The 19,471-nt window shown below is 42.4% G+C and overlaps 1 protein-coding gene across 8 annotated transcripts in view; it reads right to left on the bottom strand.

Annotated features, from left to right (window-relative positions):
* The window catches only part of LOC101840310 (nuclear autoantigen Sp-100-like), a 51,365-nt gene that overhangs the window by 30,742 nt on the left and 1,152 nt on the right, over positions 1-19,471 (bottom strand). For all 8 annotated transcript variants that reach the window (XM_040753155.1, XM_040753151.1, XM_040753158.1 and 5 more), the window contains exons 2-7: positions 11,368-11,527; positions 9,053-9,221; positions 8,068-8,139; positions 3,822-3,971; positions 3,337-3,417; positions 147-290 (exon numbers count right to left, since the gene is read on the bottom strand). In XM_040753155.1, the coding sequence (XP_040609089.1) occupies positions 147-290; positions 3,337-3,417; positions 3,822-3,971; positions 8,068-8,139; positions 9,053-9,221; positions 11,368-11,526 (775 nt within the window). In that variant the 5' untranslated portion in view covers position 11,527. The remainder of the gene's footprint in view (positions 1-146; positions 291-3,336; positions 3,418-3,821; positions 3,972-8,067; positions 8,140-9,052; positions 9,222-11,367; positions 11,528-19,471) is intronic.

Below are 19,471 nucleotides of genomic sequence, written 5' to 3'. Positions count from 1 at the left end.
ATTGTTTTGTAGGTTGTGCTGGAACTCGCTCTGTAGACCAGGCTGGCCTCAAACTCACAGAGATCTGCCTGCCTCTGCCTCCAGAGTACTGGGATTAGAGGTGTGCACCAACGCCCGGCTCAAACAATACTTTTAATTATCCTTACCCATGGCCTCAGATGCCTGATTATGGCTGCTACTTGCTTGGGTCTCCTCACCATTCAAGACAAATGATGAATTTTCCTGCTTTATGTCTCCCAAGTTCATGGAGCCTGGATAAACTTGGGTTCCCTGGGTTCGTAGCTGTGGCCCTAGATAAAATTACATTGAATGAATTATTTTCAGGGACTGAGGAGACAGTTCAGGCTGTAACGGGTTTGTTGTGCAAGCATGAGGACATGAGTTTGATTCCCAAGATCCACATCAAAAAGACATATAAGGTGGCATCTATCTGTAGTCCCAGCACTGCAAATAGAGACAGGTGGTTCCCAGGGCACCACTGGCCAGACAGCCTGTCTAGACTAGTCATTGAGGTATGGGTGAAACAAACAAACAAACAAAAAACTGGAGATAACTGCAAAGCACAAGACAACCAGAGGACCTCTGGCCCCTGCACACATGTACATGCAGTCCAGTACACATGTATATACACACACACATACAGAATTCTCATTTAACTCTCTAGAAGATCAATTTGAATGCCATGATTGACCCCCTGCATCAATTTCACTCCCACCCTGTTCTTCCCTCCCTTCCACCCACTGAATCCTTGGAGAGATTGTTGGTTTTGATATTTCAAAGACCCAAAGTGACCAGGCAAGGCAGGGCACACCTGCAACCCCAGCATTTTAAAGACCCTGTTTCCAAAAAATAAATGAATAAAAATTTTAAATTTAAGTGTGTTATAGCATTCATATATAAAAGTGTGGTTTCAATGGTTTCAAAGAGCAGCTATCACTTGCTTCACAAAAAGCAGATGACCAACACCCCAGAGGCCTCTGGGTGACACATTCTACTGTCAAGGACATTCTCAAACTCAACCTGCATCTCCAGTTTCAGGACCTAGATTAATTTTTCTACTTATGTAACCAATATAAAAGAACCCTAACCATGTTGTCTTTTCTCTATTTTCAAATATGCCAAACACTCCCACAATCATATGTGTACATATGTGTATATATACAACTAACATGTACATGTTAATGTGTTTCTGAGACTCTTCTGTATTATTGTTTTGTTGTTACACAAATATGCTCACTAAGCTAGGCAATACAGTTCCATGCCTTTAATCCCAGTGCTTGGTTCTCTGAGTTCAAAGTCAGCCTGGCTTACAGAGCAAGTTCCAGGACAGCCAAGGATACACAGAGAAACCCTATCTCAAAAAAAAAAAAAAGGAGAAAGAAACATACTGAATTGCTCTGTTTCAATTTAGTTTTTAAGAAAAACAGAGCTAGAAGCATTCTTTCTTATGTGTGCTTTGAATCATTAGTTTTGAGACAGGCTTGAGTGTAGCCCAGGCTTGCCTCAGTATGTAGCTGAGGATGGCCTACAACTCTGATTTTCTATCCCTCTTCCTCCTCCTGAGCGCTGGGACTGAGGTGTGTGTATAACGCCCATGTGTCTGGGTGGGGGTGGGTGAAAGGAAACAAAAAGAAAACGTTTGCTATTCTAGAAAAGCAGAGAATAATTTTTAAAACGTGGCAGGACAGAGAAAGTTGGCTTGAAAGCAATCCAGTAGTTATCCCCCAACCCAACCCTCCCCAACATTAGACTGGGCATCTGTATGCCTTCCTAATACCTAAGGGAACCAAGCTAGCGACCATAGCACCTAGATGAGACAAGAAAATAAGAAAAGGTATATTGGGGTTGTCAGAGGGCAACTTTAACAGTCCCTAACCCTAAGGAGTACAGGCTTGAGAGAGACACCTTCCAGCTGAGAACAGGACAGAAAGCCAAGAACCTGGTTTTGCCTTGGACCTCAATGCTATTGCGGTGTCAGGGAACTGAATACTAAGCAGGTCCCTATGAAGTCCAAGCCACTACCTGTGAGATGAGTCTCCAAGCCTATAGTCCTAGGCTCTTGACCAAGGGCTCACCTCAAAATCTAGGCCTAGTTCCTTTATAAAGGAGCAGGGGGGAAATAACTTAAATATACAACAGAAAACTTTCCAAATTTATGCAAGATGTTCATAGCCAGGAAGAAGTCAGAGGTCTCTGCTCTGACTTAAGACAGTCACAACAAATGAGGCTGAGTTCATAATTTGAAATCACCTGTTTAAGAAAAGGGGCCAGGAAGAGATGCCTTCCTATCTGAACGTTAGAATTTATATTGCAATTATAACTCAAAGTGATGGACAGGAACTCACAGCAAACATCAGTACGCAGCAGAGTAGTTTTCCCTTTACAGAAGGTACCCAACCTCAGTGCTTCTACTCAATAGGACCACAGGGAAGCACAAGAAACTCCAATGGGATTCTGCCTCACACCGGTTAGAATGGCTGTCCTCAAAAAGATGAGCGAGAGTCAGTGTTGGTGTTGGTGTTGTTGAGACTCTCTATTTCCTGAGTGGGATGTAAGTGCCTACAGCCATTAGGAAACAACAGTATGGAGTTTCCTCAAAAACCCTGGAAATGGAAGAATCACCTGATTGATTGGACATTCCCCTCTACTGCGCGTGTCTCAGAGCATTACAGCCAGCTTGTTAAAGAGGTGCTGCGTGTGTTACAGCGTGGCAGTCTCTACCTATGGAGTCAGCCTAGACAGCTGCCAACAGCTGGTGAGAATGCAACGTTCGCACAGGAGAGACTCCAGTCAGCCTCAACATGAGGCACTTCAGGTGGCATGTGAGAGGGTCTGACTCAGAGAGAGTAACGCAGGAGTGAGGATGGGGGCGGAGTCCACAGTGGACACAAAATTCCAGTCAGAAAGAGTAAGTTCTAGAAGTCCATTAGTCAACATGGCAAGACTAACTGAGTGCTGAAGAAATCTTTGAGGTTGTGCATTTTAAGTATTCTTACCACAATGTGAGGAAATACACATATTCCCAGTGAATATTTACAACATCATCCCATCTCTCAGATTAAATGTGTGCCTGTGTGTGGGCCTGCATGTGTGTGTGTGTGTGTGTGTGTGTGTGTGTGTGTGTGTGTGTGTGTGTGGCTAGGATTGACCCAAGGACATCACACATGATAGACAAGCATTTCACCACTGACCTACACTCCCAACTCCAAGGACACATAATACTTTTTTCAAAAAGTCAATTTTGAAGATGGTTAAGATTTTTTTTAACGAAGAAAGCTCTACCACACACATACAGAGCATCTGAAAACCAGAGCCAGGAAGGTGCACAATAGTTACTTTCTTCATCCCAGGGCTGTGGGCTGTGAGGCTCCATGGGTGCATCGCTGTTACTCTGGTGGACTTCTAGTTCACAGGACTCTGAAGATGGAAAGGCCACAGGTGAGGTCCCACAGAGCCTTGCTCTTTCCCAGTTTCTGTCTTTATTCCTCACCAGCTGCTCATCTCTTGTTCCTACTTCCAGCCCCATCTGCACACATGGCCATCCCACCCTGAAAGGCATTTGTGCTTCATGATTCCCTACCCAACTCTCCGATTCTTAGCTTCTCTTTTCCCCAGTAAGCTTTTCCCACTCTTCCCCATTTGGGGTTTCTTTTCCTGCTACCCCCTCCAGGTCTCAAAAATGCACCAATTTCATCTTTGTCTCTTTGTGCCTAAGTAGTTTTTTGTTTGTTTGTTTGTTTGTTTCCTTTGTTGTATCAGACCCCAGCCCATTCCTTCGCCCCCACTCAGATCCCTTCATGCTCATACTCAGTTCGTCTTACCCTCTGGCTCAGAGTCTGGGCCTTGACGCATGGCTGCTTGGTCCCTTTCCAGTCCATCAGTGTTGTCACCAGTGGTGTCTCTTCTCCCTTGGTCAGTCTGTTCTTTTCCATAGAGGTCTTCTGAGAACTCATTTTCAGGTAAACTCAGAACTAAAACAGATTTTGTTTCATAAAGATTTTATTTGCCCATTGCATCAGGATCCAATAAGAAAAGAGAAATCCGCCGGGCGGTGGTGGCGCACGCCTTTAATCCCAGCACTCGGGAGGCAGAGGCAGGCGGATCTCTGTGAGTTTCGAGGCCAGGCTGGACCGACAGCCTCCAAAACAATACAGAGAAACCCTGTCTCGTAAAACCAAAAAATAAATAAATAAATAAATAAATAATTAAAAGAAAGAAAAGAAAAGAAAAGAGAAATCCTTCTAAACCCTGAAGACAGAAAGACAGGGACACAGAGAGACACAGAGGATTGAGAACTTGGGGAGGGACAGAAGGAGCCTAGCAGCTAATGACAGGGAGACTGGGTACTCAGAATCTGGAGCAGGGTTGGCCTGCAGAAGGAACTTGGAGCCACTGAGGGGTGGTGGTGCATCTACTGCACACTGAGCCCCAACATAGGACTGGAAGAATCCTGGACTCTGCTTTTCCACTCTCTATGAGCTTTTGCAAATGGCTCTCTTGTCAGGAACACTATAGGAAGCTGGCCTGAAAAAGAAGTTGTCAAGGAAGACAGCAGGGGCTGGAGGTCAGAGGTAAGGGTCAGAGGCAAGCATGGGCCATGTAGGGAAGGAGTCCCAGGGGAAACAGATTCAGGATTGATGCCCTGTCTTCCATTACAGGGAACCTTACTGACCCATGGGGGATTGTGTCTACCCATCCCACTCTACTCCACTAACCTCAATGGTATGTGAATGAATAATACAATTTGCAGTAAAGTTTCATGTTTTTTCATTTAATATTTTCTGCACAAAGTTAAGTTACAGCGAAAATTAACTGAAAAGTTAATTATAGATGTGATATTTTGTTAATGATCTAACAAACAAAACTTGCCTGAAGATTAGATTGCAAAGATAGTCACACTAGTTAGCCATAGAAGCCAGGTAATGGTGTTACACCTTTAATCCTAGCAGCCACACTAGCTAGGCATAGAAGCCAGGCAGTGGACAGAGGCAGACGAATTCTGATAATTCAAGTTCACCCTGAGTTAGAGGAAATTGATCCAGTTTAGAATAGAAACAGAGCTCACACAAAGGTGACCTCAGCAATCGGGATCCCGGGCCTTTATTCCCAACACGAGAGAGGGATATGAGTATAAAGTGTGGGGGATGGGGGCACAGGAACTGAAGAGTCTGAGGAGCAGTGTAGGGAGACCAATCAGAGGTTCGGTGGATCACCCCTTTGGTCTATGCATTGGTAGAGGTGAGAACTGTCAAGTGACTGACTCTTTTGCTTCTCTGATCCTCAGTTTTAACTCTGTTAATCTGTCTCTGAGTTTTTATTATTTGTGTTACAAGCCTTAATATGGAATGTGGGCCTGGGTTATAACCCATGTCTTTTGGGGTCACAGGCATGATTATAGTCCTAACCCCACGTGTGTTCAACACAACCAGTGTCTCTGCTGGGTCAGACTATTGGATATGTATATTAGTGTCTAATTTCCCCCTGTGTCTTATCTAGTTGGTGGGTTGATATTTCTCTGACATCATTAAGATGCCATTTCCTGCTAGGTTTGCTCCAGACTACACAGGCTCACCAACAATTCACCCATTTCTCCTGCATCCCTCCTCCCCACTGCTTCCTGTCCCTCTGCTCATCACTAACCACAATCCCACCCATTCATTGCTTCTTATTCCCACCCTCTGCCCCTGCAAAGGAACAATTAACAATGCAGAATCTTGTATATTGCTATATTTTCAAATGTTAAAAAATTTTAATGCAATATTTTAAGATGTATAACAACTGTTTTAAAAGTCACTCTGAAAAAAATATATATTTTGCTCTGTGTGTGTGTGTGTGTGTGTGCTCGTTTGAACCTGTAAACACTCTATACATCATCTCTCTCAATTTTAGCTTCCTTACCTATAAACTGGGTACCTAAATGATACCGATCCTTGATACCAGCTTGGATAGACCGTAACCAAGAGTAGATGCTAGCCAACGACAAAGACTAGCAGCACAGCTCTCTCTGCTGTTGTCCTTTATTCTTTCTGCTCTCTTTCATTCCTTCCATCTTCCTTTCTCTGCCTCTCAAAGAATCCATGTGCTCGTCCCACATCTCTGCCATTTTCTTGCTGTGTGTCTTCCTCCACATATCTTTCTTCTGCAAAAATGTTGCTCTCAAACAACATTGCTCATGTTTGAATCCTTCTCTTCTGGCCTCGAGTGTCACACTGTGACATACTAAGAAATGGTAGTTTGGGGGCTTCGTCCCCTGTTCCTGGCCAGAGCTCCTCAAATCCTAGTTGAGTTCCCTAGTGATTAATGTGAAAAGTGTCACTCTCCCCATGCCCATAGCCAACCTTCCTCAGTAACACCCCAGGGTACATTGAAGAGGTAAAGTTTGGTAAGGCCTTGGGTATGAAGGGCTGGTTGCCAGGGCAACAAACATGACATCAGCATTGGAATGCTGACCTCCAAGGTGAGAAGAACTAGAAGCTGACTTGATCAGATGGCTTATGATTCCATCAATCAGAAGCTTCATGGTGGAGCTTCTATTTAAAAATCCTAAGGGACTATGTTTAGAGAGGTTTGGGGTTGAAAACTCTGTAGTTCTGTAAGGGTGATGTGCCCAGGGACAGCAAGACAGTGTTATGTTCCCTCCCCATTATTCCTCAGGGTGTTCCTCTCCCATATGGTTATTGTTTGGATGCATATATGTGTGGAGAACAGAGGACAACCATGGATGACCTCTTTGTTTTTTGTTTTTGTTGTTGTTTGTTTTTTAAGAGATGGGGTTTCTCACTGGCCGAGACTTCATCATTTTGCCTGGCCAGTGATTTCAAGGGATCTGTCTGTCTCTGCCTCCCTGTCACTAGGATAATAGCACCTTCCCTATGTCTGAGCTGTTTTTGTACATGAGTTTAGGGGATCAAACTCAAGCCCATGTGCTTGTATGGGCTTTGCCAACTGAGTCACCTTCCTACCTCCCCTCAACCAAGCTGGCTGTTTTTTGAGTTATAACTTTTCTAATAAATTATAAGCTTTTTCCTTGAGTTTCATGAGCTATGCTAACAAGTTCTGCTGCCTGAGGGAGCATGGCAACCTCTGATTTATGTCCAATTAATAAGAAGCACAGATCACACCATGGAACTTGTAATCAACATTTGAAGTGGGAGACTGTCTATGTCACTGAGCCTTTTATCTGAAGTTAATTACATCATAAGAATCCTTGCTTATGTCTGGTGAGTTGGTTTGTGTGAGAAAACCCTACTCACCATAAATCTATTGTCAGAGACCAGTGCATGTAAGGGCACAAAACAGGAACGTCTCTCTTACAGAGCGTTTCCTCTTTGATGTCACCATGGACCATACTGCTTTGCCTTTCACAGTTCCATGCTGGCCACCTCCTTCAGGGGCTTTTCTAAATTACAATTATTCCCAAGTAGTCAGTCTCTTTCAATGTGGCTTACTGACACTGTGCTCAGGTTCATTCATTATGGGTATCAGGCTGACTGTATGTTGTCATAGTTACTCTGCCAGGGTCCTATATCCCATTAGAGGTTGGTCAGTGTGGATCTCAAGTACCCTCCCCCTCCAAGACTCATGTATTGGGAGTCCACAACTAACAATGGCATTCATGGGCCTTGGTGGCACCTTTAACAGGCAGAGCCCAGTGGAAGGAAGTTAGATCACTGGAGCTGTAACTTGAAGGTCACAGGTGCATCCCCTCTTTCCTTGCTTTCAGGTCACCGTGAAGCAAACAGCCTTGCTTCCCCCAGTCCCTTGCTTTGAGGTTATGACCCACGGCAGGCCTTAAGTAGTAAGGTCAAATCACCTGGGCTGAAGTTCCTAACATCATGAACCAGAATACATTGACTTCCGTTTTACTATGTGAAATTGGCTGGCCTCAAACTCACAATCCTCCTGCCTCAGAGTTTTGAGTGTCCATCTTCTCCTGGATAATTTGTGCCAGTGCACGAAAGCTAACATCAGGCTCACACCAACTCCCTCCCCTGCCTTGTCCATTCTTCCTCAGCTTGTATTTCCCATTTTCTGTGGTGATAAGAAACTTTCTCCAGGTGTCGTTACCTTGGTCAAGACTTAACTGGGAGTTCGGGTCTCCTCTGTCACTTCCTTGGGAACACAGTTTGTTCTGTAAGACTAACGTGGGAGGGAGAGGGAAGAAAAGGAGGAAACCATTAGAGATCTCTAACAGGGACAAGGGGCAGCATTTCCAAATTACACATAAAGGAATTTCAGTTTGACTTCAGTTACTCCAAGTTCAGTGGGTCCCACATGACAAAGTCTACCCATCATGTCCTGGGACAGAGAAGACTCTCACAAGGGAGACTTTATGTTTCCCATACAGAGAGGAGACACTCAAGGTCAGGAATAAAAACTTAGAATACACACTATGAGCTGTGTAGCTCTTCCAGGGTTCAAAGGGCAGAGAAGGTATTTGTCAAAACAGAGAAACATGGAAGCAAAACACGGCTTCCAGGCTGTCACAGTGTAAGGAGAAAGAGGGACTTTCCTGGATAGAAGGCTGGGATCTGGCACACACTAAAGGGAAGCTTCAGGATGGGCAAGCTCTACAGATGGGCGGGATGGGGTTGAAGAACTGGCCTGGCTCACACACTGTTGATGTCTATGAGCATGTGGTGCTGAACTAAGATGGATCCTGCAACCCACAGCTGAGATGTCACTCAAGGTGGGTGGTGGTCAACCCGATGGGCTGTTCTGTATATCATTATAAGGGCTCCACTGAAGAGACACAGCAGTGCCACCCTACTGGGGCTCAGTGCTCCCCGTCCTCTGCAACATAGCCTGATGCTGGTGGGAGTCTCATTGTCTTGTCAGTCTAAATCCCCAAACTGGCAGACCTCTGGAGGGTGTCGACATAGCTATCAGACATAAGTTTTGTGATGATGCGTAACATGTTAGTTTTTCTTTAAATACTATATCCCCAATTGCACTGTGCAATATCTACCACATGACAGATGCTTACTATACGGTTGTTGAGGGGGAAGAAAAAGAGGACTGTGATCTCAAAGGGTGATACTAAACTAATTACCACTTTGAAAGCTTTGGAGAATGTGTTCCAAATCAGGGTACGCTTTCACATTTTCTTCACTGAACAGTACCCCCAGGACCACCAGGTCAAGTCTCTTCTCCAGTTCCTCAAGGGCTCTGTAGACCACTTGTTCTACAGGGACCAGGTTTGTACAGGAATCTTGAAAATCCTTAAAAATATTAATCAGGGGAAATGTAAGCATTTGCTTCCAAGTCACTGCAGAGCCCTAGAAAACAATTATAGTTAGTGTACCTCGTCCCCTACATACATATCTTTTAATGAAAAGTTTTTTATTTGCGTGGCTACTTCGTGACATGAGTGAATATTTTTCTTTGAAAATGCTCACTAGTGACTTTGAGCTCCCTCCCTCAACTATATGACATGTATAGTTGTAAGAAGGCCACTTTTTGTAAGAAAGGAAAACTAGGGTTTGAGTTAACAACAGAGCTGTTGAGATGGCTCAGTGGGTTATGCACTTGCCACCAATCCTGATGATCTGAGTCCAGTCACTGGGATTCAGATGGTGAAAGGGGAGAACCAACTCGTCACAAATTGTCTCCTGACTTCCACATGTGCACAACAGGAGGCTCATCCACATATGCCCTCACACACTATATTCATCAGTAAATAACTAATAAATGCAATGTTTTTAAGTGTGGAGGGGCTGGAGTGATAGTTCCTGGTCAAGAGCACTTGCTGCTCTTTCAGAGAACCCTAGCTGGGTTCCCAGAACCCACTAACAACTCACAAACACCTGTAACTCCACTTCCAAGGGATTTTCTGGCTAATATGGGCACCAGGCACACAAGTGGTATGTACACATACATGCAGGCAAAATAGTTGCACACATAAAAATAAAAAGATGCATTCTTGAAAAACAAACAAAAAATGGCTAAGTAACTTGCCAGGTTGCCAAAGCTGTTCTGCTAAGTGGACAATTCCTGTCCTCCCACTAGTATTGATTTGGCTTGTAGGAAATGAGGTGTCAATTCCTTCTGACTGTAAACTCTACTGGAAGGCAACATATTCATAAGTCAAAAAAAAATACTAAAGAGCCTGGGATGATGATTCAGTGGTTAATAGTACTTGCTGCTCTTGCAGAGGTCCCAAGTTCAATTCCCAGCACCTCATGTTGGTTCACACCCATCTGTAACTCCAGTCCCAGGGATTTGCTGCTCTCTCTTCTGACCTCCAAAGGCACCAGGAACACCAGTAGTGCATATAGATACATTTAGACAAAATATTCATGCACATAAAATAAAAATAAAGATGTTTAAAAATTGTTCTAGCCAGACATTGGTGGTGCACTCCTTTAATCCCAGCACTTGGGAGGCAGAGGCAGGCAGATCTCTATGAGTTCAAGGCCAGCCTGGTCTACAGAATGAGTTCCAGGAAAGGTTGCAAAGCAATACAGAGAAACCCTGTCTCAAGAACAAACAAAACAAAAACAAAAATTGTTCTAATAAGACACTCTGTAGGTATTAATGTTCTCAAATCTAGGGTTTCAAAGTGGATGTTTATTAAAATAAAATGTGCCCACTGAAATTTCACTAAGTTAGTTCAATAAAATAATTCAATAGTAAATCAAAATTACTTTTGATTTTTGTTTTTTTTAATTCATTTTAGATCAAATTGCATGAACTACATGGTGTAAAGTGCATAAGATATTAAACATCTATGGAGAACCCTTGTTCTGACCTGGCTTATCTTCAACAACCCTGACTCCACAAGGGACCATGGAACTCTTTTCCATCACATAGAAGCAGGACCATCTCCTAAGGCCTCTGCTTCTTCTCTCCCTTAAAACCTGGAGAAATATTTATTTACATGATAGGTATCTCTCACAGGAAGCCCAGATTTTAAACCTGAGTCCAGAATTCTAATACATAATTGATAAAATTATTATTATAACCAATATCTCTACAAAATGCTATGAATACTTTGTTAATAATTCTTTGTCAAAAATTAGGTCCAGGGGCTGGAGTGATGTGTAAGTGACTGAGAGCATGTGTTAACTCTTGTAGAGGGCCTAGTTAGATTCCCAGTACCCATATCAGATAGTTCAAACTACCTATTAACTCCTGTTCCAGGTAACCTGGAACTCTTCTGATCCTGGTGGGCACCAGCAACAATGTGAACACACACACACACACACACACACACACACACACACACACACACGAAATGACAACTTTCTTTTAAAATTAAATCCAACCTTACAAACCTGACAGTCATGCAGTTTTATTCCAAGACATCAAAGTGTAACTTAATTGAGCACATGTTTACCAGATTAGGATGTAATAAACTTCACTTACCTGATACATTTTATCGGAGATGAGTTCATTGTCACGGAGGAATGCAAGAAATGGAAATGGCTTTTTTATTGCTTGTGAAATTGCCACTTTATATCGTTTGAAGTGGGGAAATAGAGTTTCAAAGGGAATCCCCTCTGTGTTCTCCTGTTCTGTGGACATCCTGGAGGGGACAGAAAAACCATGGGAAAATAGTCATCAGGACTACAGGACTACATGCTTGTAGAAATCAAAGAAAGAACATAAGTTACGTGGTCTTGAGTTAACCCAATAAATAAAATGAGTTAACGCCAATAAATTGGCAAGTTCTGGGATCAAGTTCATTATATCAGATGAAGAGTGATGGAAGAAGACTCCCAGCATCAACCTCTGACCTGCACACACACATGCACACACAAGCCATCACACATGTGAACGTTTGTGCATACATGCATGTATACTGCAATCCACACACATACAAAAATAAACATAATGTTAATTATGATTTTAAAAATCCACTACTAGGCATTCTCATACAGGTGAAAAGGAATAGTCTCACCAACTTACATAAAAATATTTCTGGTGGCATTATTGATAGCCTAAAAATTAGGAAGAGTAGAAATGGCCTTTAGTTGGAGGGTAGAAAAATAAAACTATACAATCCATACAATGAATTATTGTTTCTCAATAAAAAGGAACAAAATGCTCATACATTCTACAACAAGAATCTCAAAAATATTTTTCTTAATAAAAGAAGCCATACACAGAATTATACATAATGTATAATTCCGTTTCTATGAAATGCCCAGAAATAAAATCTATAGCAAGAGATGTATCAGCGGTTGCATGGACTAAGGGGACCAAGAATGACCTTTACACAGATGTGAGGGGTTCTTCTGGAGATGGGTAAACCTAAGTTCCAAACATGGACTGTGGTACTAATTGCATGGCTCTGTAAAAAGTCATTGGATTGTATATTCAAATGGGTAAATTTCTTTTGCAAATAAATTATACTTAAAAGCTGTCAAAATGAAAGAGGATATCCAAAAAAGAGCAGATTGATGAAGGTGACAGGTTGCATCCCCCCCCGGAGTACAGGGAAAGGTGAATATTGTAAATAATAAATGCACATTGTGTCCTAGTTGGTTTGGGTTTTTAAATTTTGTTTGTTTTGTTTTGTTTTTGTCATCTTGGCACAAGCTAAATTTATTTGATAAGAGGAACCTTAATGGACAAACAGAATGCCCTCATCTGTACGGCCTGTGGGCCAGTCTGTGGGGCATTTTCTTGACTGGTGATTGATGTGGGAGGGACCAGCCCACTGTGAGCACTGCACCTGCTGGTCCTGAGGTATATAAGAAAGCAAACTGATCCAAACAGTGAGCAGTAGTACTTTATAGTTTCTGCTTCAATTCCGGCCTCCAGGTTCCGGCCTTGACTTCTTTCATGATGGACTGTGATGTGAACGTGTAAGCCAAAAAAACCCTTTCCACCCCAAGTTGGTTTTGGTCATGGTGTTTATCACTGCAGTAGAACCCCTAACTAAAACGCTGTGTGACTGGATGTTTCCATGGTCTGAATAGGAATGTCAGGAGGTGACAGGCAGCACTGAGGTTAAAAAAGACATCTTGTTGATATCAATGACTTTAATCCCCATGCACAAATGACCAACCAGCAATTCCCCGCCACACTCACACACATGACAGCTGGAGGATGAGGCTGAACCTTCCCATGGCCACAAAACCCACATCAGAAGGGCCAGAGAAGGGGCATCGCTTTGACTTCATTGCCCCTTCATCAGGCTGGAACAGCCTTACCAAGATACTGACCCTGAACCTAAAGTTTCTCAACGGAGGGAAACAGAACCAAATGAGAGCATACAGCTCCCGTTCTGAGGTGCCTGAGGGAGGCCTCCCTCTGTTTTGCTCAATGAAGAACACTGACTGACTCTGCAGCAGACCACTGGAAAACAAAGAATGGGGCAGGGATGACAAGCTAGGGGTGGAGCTGTGTCTCCGCAGTAGTGGCACCCTGTGGGAGAGCCCAGTCAGCTGCTCTGAACTGCAAACCCAGGCCCATGTCTCCATCTGTGCAGGGGCCACTATGACTAGCCCTGCCAAGTAAGTAGTCCAGTCTGTCCCCAGAGCCAGCCTACTCCCCAGGACAATATGTTGGCCCTACCTCACAGCAGAGTATAGCATCGGCTCCATCCAATCAAGCAGCCCATTAGCAAGCCACCCCATCTGGCTTGGAGCCTAGCCTATGACCTCACCTAGGCCAATAGCCTAACTTCAGATTATGGCTTCTAGGTGTGAGAGACCAAGGATCCCAAACACTGATCCTGTCCAGGCTCAGAGAAAGCTAGCCTTTGTCACAGACACAATGGTAACCAAACTGACACTTTCCTACCTGAAGAGATTAGCTTTTCACACTTGTGGCTCAGGAGCATAAACTGTCAACTTGCCTGGTCTCTGAGCCTAGTTTATAAAATTGATGGATAGGAACCCAACCCAACCCTTCCACAAATGTCAGGCACTTCCTGTCATCCCACTTGGATGAAGCGAACAAGAATGATTCAACAGTGGCAAATGGGTAAGTTGGCTATATCATATGAATTGAAGGTAAAATGTAAAGCATATCACACCAACAGATGCAGAAGAGACATTGGGCAAACTCAACATGCTTTCTTGATAAAAATAAACCTTTCAAAATTCAGCCTAGAAGGACTGTACCCCAGGATAATAAAGATCAAATATGGAGAAGCCATAATATTATTCTCAGAGCAAAAATCTTAGAGCTTTGCCCTTTGAGGTCAGGGAGAAGGAAAGGGTGTTCACTCACAGCATTCTCTCTTTATACTGTACTAGATGAAAGGAAAGAAGGAAGAGAGGGAAGGAGGAAGGGAGGAAATTAGTAAAACTGTTGGAAAATAACATTATTTTTATATATATAGGAAATCCCAAAGAGTATACACACACATTGGTACTAATTAATAAATTCAATAAAGTTACAGGATATAAAAATCAACATATAAAATGATACATCTATAAAAGAAATTAAAAGGGTTACTTTAATTTTAAAAAGAAAAGTGTTTGTGTGAGAGAGACAGAGACAGAGAGACTGACTTGCTGTGAAATAATCCTTTTGTACACTGTGAAGATTTCTCACTCAAATTAGTTTAATAAGAAGCTGATTGGCCTGTAGTCAGGCAGGAATGACAGGTGGACAACCAACTAGAATAATAATGGAAAGAAGAAGGGTGGAGTCAGAAGAGATGCTGGTCAGCCACTGAGGAAGCAAGGCATGTAGAAAATGAGGTCATAAGTCATGAACACATAGCAAAACATAGATATGAAATATGGGTTGATTTAAATGTGTTAGCTAGTAACAAGTCAGAGCTGTTCACTGGGCATTTGTAGTTAATATTAAGTCTCTGAGTGACAGCAGGACAGGAAAAGTCCACCAACAAATGGCACCCAACACGAGGCATAGATCCACACAAAACCTAAAAAGGCGTTAAAAATGTTCTAAACACACACACAAAAAACAGAGCCAGACGCAGCTTTCTGATCTCATACCAGCCACAATGCAGAGACGCGACTCCTGATCACTGTCTGTGAGATGGAGCCAGTCGCCAACAGCCATGAGCTAAGCAGCGGTGGGTTCTCAAAGTTTCTGACATGGTTTGCCGTACAGAGATGCTTCTCCCAGCCACTGCCTTCAGGCTTGAGCTGTGAGCACCAGCCCGCTGCATGCATGGTGGGCTTAGGCAGTTTGCTCATACAGACAGAAAAGGCTACAGATAAACAGTAAAAACAGATTCAGAAAGAAAAAACAAACCTCTAAACCACTGCGGTGTGTTTAAAAATATATGTAGGCTGGGGAGAGAAAAGAAAAAGGGTAGAAAAAGTTCTTAAACGAGGAATAGAGTAATAAAGAATAATCAGTCACATAAAAATGGGAAATACACAGAGAGTCTGGACACTATACATTATTGTGCTTTCTTTGAATTTTTTGACTGCTAACAAACACTGGATTATAAAAACTGATATATTCAACCAACCTATATATTTTAAGAGGTAATGCTTTTATCTCCACAGGAAATGAGAGGTTGTGATTCATTTCAGGTTAAAGAAAATCAGGTTTGATTGAAGAAGACCTCCTGAAAATCCTGGCTACAAACACAAAAAAATAAACTTACAGGAACTACAAGACAGGTGATGTATATTTTACCTGCTCAAATACATAACAAAAATTAATCTTTAACTTCCTTGTGCACAATGCAAAATCTATACTTGTACTAATACAGATATGTATGTCACCTTTAAAAGTTTATGTTATTTCCAGAGCTAGGGGACCAGACACTAATCAAAATGATGGTGATTTAGCATCCAGAAAAGCCTCTAGGCTACTGAATGACATGATCCAGCCTCGAAGAATACTACAGCCAAGACTTAACAAATATCCTAAATTTTGTCAGCACCCCCAATCAATAGGAAGTAGTCTAGAAAACTGCTCCTAAATTCCCAAAATTGAGTTGTGGGTATTTATTATCATTTAAAGGGGGTTGGTTACAAGTTGTTATGTAGTGGTCAGAGAAAAAGCTGAACAAATGAGATTAGATTCAAGGATCTCTTTCTGAAAAGAAAAAGGGGGATATAGAAAAGACAGGATAAAAGCATAAATTATTGAATCTACTTTAAAACCAAAGAACCAACTACTATTTTCAAGTTTTTTTACATTGGTTTGGACTTTTGTGTATTGTTACAGATTTAAAGTTAATTTTTATACTACATGTATGTTTCTAATCTTGTTTGGGTTATTGTGCTTATGCAATTCATTTAAAATATAATGTATAGTTAAAAATACATTGATGATTAATAGTCATCTAATATAGTCAAACTTATATTCATGTCAGATAGATTTGATAGTCATAAACAGGTATATTAAGATAGATGGTCTTCAAGAACTTCAAAGAAATACAGAACATGGCATTTAATACGTTTAATAACCTAAGGTTTTTCATGACAGTGAGACACATCTGCTACTGGCAGCACCAATCCACTGCAGAGATGATGATGGGTGTTGAAAAAGTCCATATGGAGTTTGGTTTCTTTATGGCAAAAGTTAGCCATATGGGCAAAGAAACTGACCCTTGCCTCAATTGCTGACAGTTACTGTCCAAACTGGACCAGCAGAATGTAAGTAAGGTGCTTGCCAAGACAAGGTAGGACAGTCCTTCAAAATTCCCTGCTTCACAGGAAAGTCTATCAGATGTGCTACAGTTGGATGCTCCAACTTTACAGAGGAACTTTGAGTGACACTTCAGATGGCCTGATGTCCCTGTAATTAGGTAACATTTCATCCTATTGGGGGCTTTGATGGAGCTGAAGACTATATAGTTAGAATTATAGGGGTTTTTTAGTGATGAAAAGAAGATAAATTAGATATAAGATCTTATACTCACCCAGGTAAGATAGATATTTGAGTATTTTCGCCAAACACAAATGGATTGGGTATTTTTTACTTCAATTCTTACTTAATAACTGCTTTTGTTATATGTAATTTTACTAAGCTAAAATTAAAACGTTCTTTTTAATTAGACAAAAAGGGGAGAATGCTGGGAAATAACCCTTTTGTACATTGTGAAGAATTGTCACTCTTATCAGCTTAGTAAAAAGAGGATTGGCTGGTGGCCAGTCAGGGATTGCAGGTGGGACAACCAAACTAGGAGAATGATGGGAAGAATGACAGAGTTAGGAGAGAAGCCAACCAGCCACTGAGGAAGCAGGACCTGTAGAAAATGAGGTAACAAGCCATGAGCCACGTGACAAAGCATGCATAAGAAATACGGGGTAACTTAAATGTAAGAGCTAGGCAGTAACAAGTCTGAGCTATCAACCAAGCATTTTCAATTCATAATAAATCTCTGAGTCAAATAAAAACAAACCAAGCAAAAACTCATGCCAGGCCTGATGGAGCAGGCTTATTGGCCCAGCTACTCAGAAAGTTATGGCAGGAGAATTACAGTTTCAAGGTCATCCTAGGCAGCTGATTGAGACTATGTCTCAAAATTAACAAGTAAAAGGGGTGGGGCTTGGATGGAATTCAGTGGTAGAGAACTTGCCTGCTAAGTGGAAAGCTCTAGGCTAAAAACCAGGCACTGAAAGCAAAAATACAAACCCCCAAAGGGCTTTGGCTATGTCAGTGGCTTCTGGCTTTGATTTATCTGTGGCTGCATCTTTCATACACGATCAATACTAAAATTCAAATTTGAGCTTTTGTGGAAGACAAAACTCAGCAAACACACAGTGCAATATATCCACACAGGAAGCAGCATACCCACAGTTCCCGGGGATATTTAGGAAATGTGCGGAAGAAGGGATAACATCTGATTAAGGTTAGTGAAGACTAAACCAGTGGTAGGAGAGAGAATTTACCAGCCAGTGCACAGGAAAAGCAGCCCATTCCCCACTGAAGAGGGAGAAAGCAAATGAACACACATCTCTGTGGCCTCTGCATTCTTTGGCTGAGAGAGGGAAGACTCCTATCTCATTAGCTATTGGCAGGGAAGTGCATTGACCTGCCTCCTCACAGGCCATTTGGCAGCATCTATGAGCAAGTGTCCTCTAGTGCCCTTTGACTCATTTACTCCTTTTTGTTTGTTTATATACAAGGTGAACGAAATTAAGCAAAATGAATTATATGGCCACTGTTCTTACGGCTTGTTGGTGACAGTGAATAGTGGCAGTGACCAAAAAGTCATCAAAAGCAGACTGCCTTAAAACTCACGGTGAGGACTGGCAAGATGTCTCATAATAAAGAGGCCAGCAACCAAGGCAGATGGCTTGGGTTGGACCCCCAGAAACCAAAACGTAGAGGCAAAGAACCAACTCCTCTATGTTGTCTCCTGACTCCACGACATATTCATAGAAGTACACACTTAAGCAAAGCTAATAAGAAGTCTGAATCACGGGGTTCATATAGCAGTCCTCTGAACAGCGGGTAGCTAGTAAAAAGAATAGAGCAAATGCACATACATTATGGTGAGGACTTCACTAAGGTTCCTGCTTTTTAAGTAATCTAAGGCTGAAAACACAGAATAATAATACAAAATGGAACTACACACTACATATTTATGAAAACAAGTTATGCACGGACAAGCATAGGAAAAGACAAAGAGACTAAAGAGATAGGTCAGCGATTAAGAGCACTGGCATTCATTCAAAGGATAGGAGTTCAGTTCCCAGCACCCATGTCTGGCAGCTGTCATACAAGTGTCATAAGTATCTGTAATACCAACTACAGGAGATTGGGCACCCTCTTCTGGCCTCTGAAGGCACCTGCCCTGGTGGCTGTCTCTCTGTGTGTCTCTGTCTCGGTGTGCCTCTCTGAAACTCTCTCTTTTTTTTTTTTTTTTTTTTTTTGGTTTTTTCGAGACAGGGTTTCTCTGTGGCTTTGGAGGCTGTCCTGGAGCTAGCTCTTGTAGACCAGGCTGGCCTCGAACTCACAGAGATCCGCCTGCCTCTGCCTCCCAAGTGCTGGGATTAAAGGCGTGCGCCACCAACGCCCGGCCTCTCTGAAACTCTCTTAATGTCTGTCTCTGTCTCCTCTCTCTCTCTCTCTCTCTCTCTCTCTCTCTCTCTCTCTCTCTCTCTCTCTCTCTCTCTCTCTCTCTCTCTCTCTCTCTCTCTCTCTCTGTCTCTCTGTCTCTCTCTCTCTCTCTTTCTCTCTCTCTCTCTCTGTCTCCTCTCTCTCTCTTTCTCTCTTTCTCTCTCTCTCTCTCTCTCTCTCTCTCTCTCTCTCTCTCTCTCTGTCTTTCTCTCTCTATGTCACACACTAAATTACATATGTTTAGGGAGATAAGGAAGATCCAGTTATGGTGGTGCACACCTTTAATCTACTACTGGGGAGGCAGAAGCAGGTGGATCTCTGTTGTGAGTCCCAGGCTAGCCTGCTCTACATAACGAGTTTCAGGACAGCCTAGACTACATAATAAAAAGAATAAAAGAGCCTGTCTAGTATATGTATATGAAGACTGAACCCAAGACTAGGAGCTGTGGGAGTGTGTATGGGGGACAGTCAAAGAGGTTTTACCCTTTCTGTATTTCCACAAGCTTATAAACTA

Source organism: Mesocricetus auratus, unplaced genomic scaffold (assembly GCF_017639785.1).
Source record: "Mesocricetus auratus isolate SY011 unplaced genomic scaffold, BCM_Maur_2.0 Super-Scaffold_100010, whole genome shotgun sequence".
Lineage (NCBI taxonomy): Eukaryota > Metazoa > Chordata > Mammalia > Rodentia > Cricetidae > Mesocricetus > Mesocricetus auratus.
The sequence above is the reverse complement of the archived record's forward strand: the minus strand, read 5'-3'. Positions and strand labels throughout refer to the sequence as shown.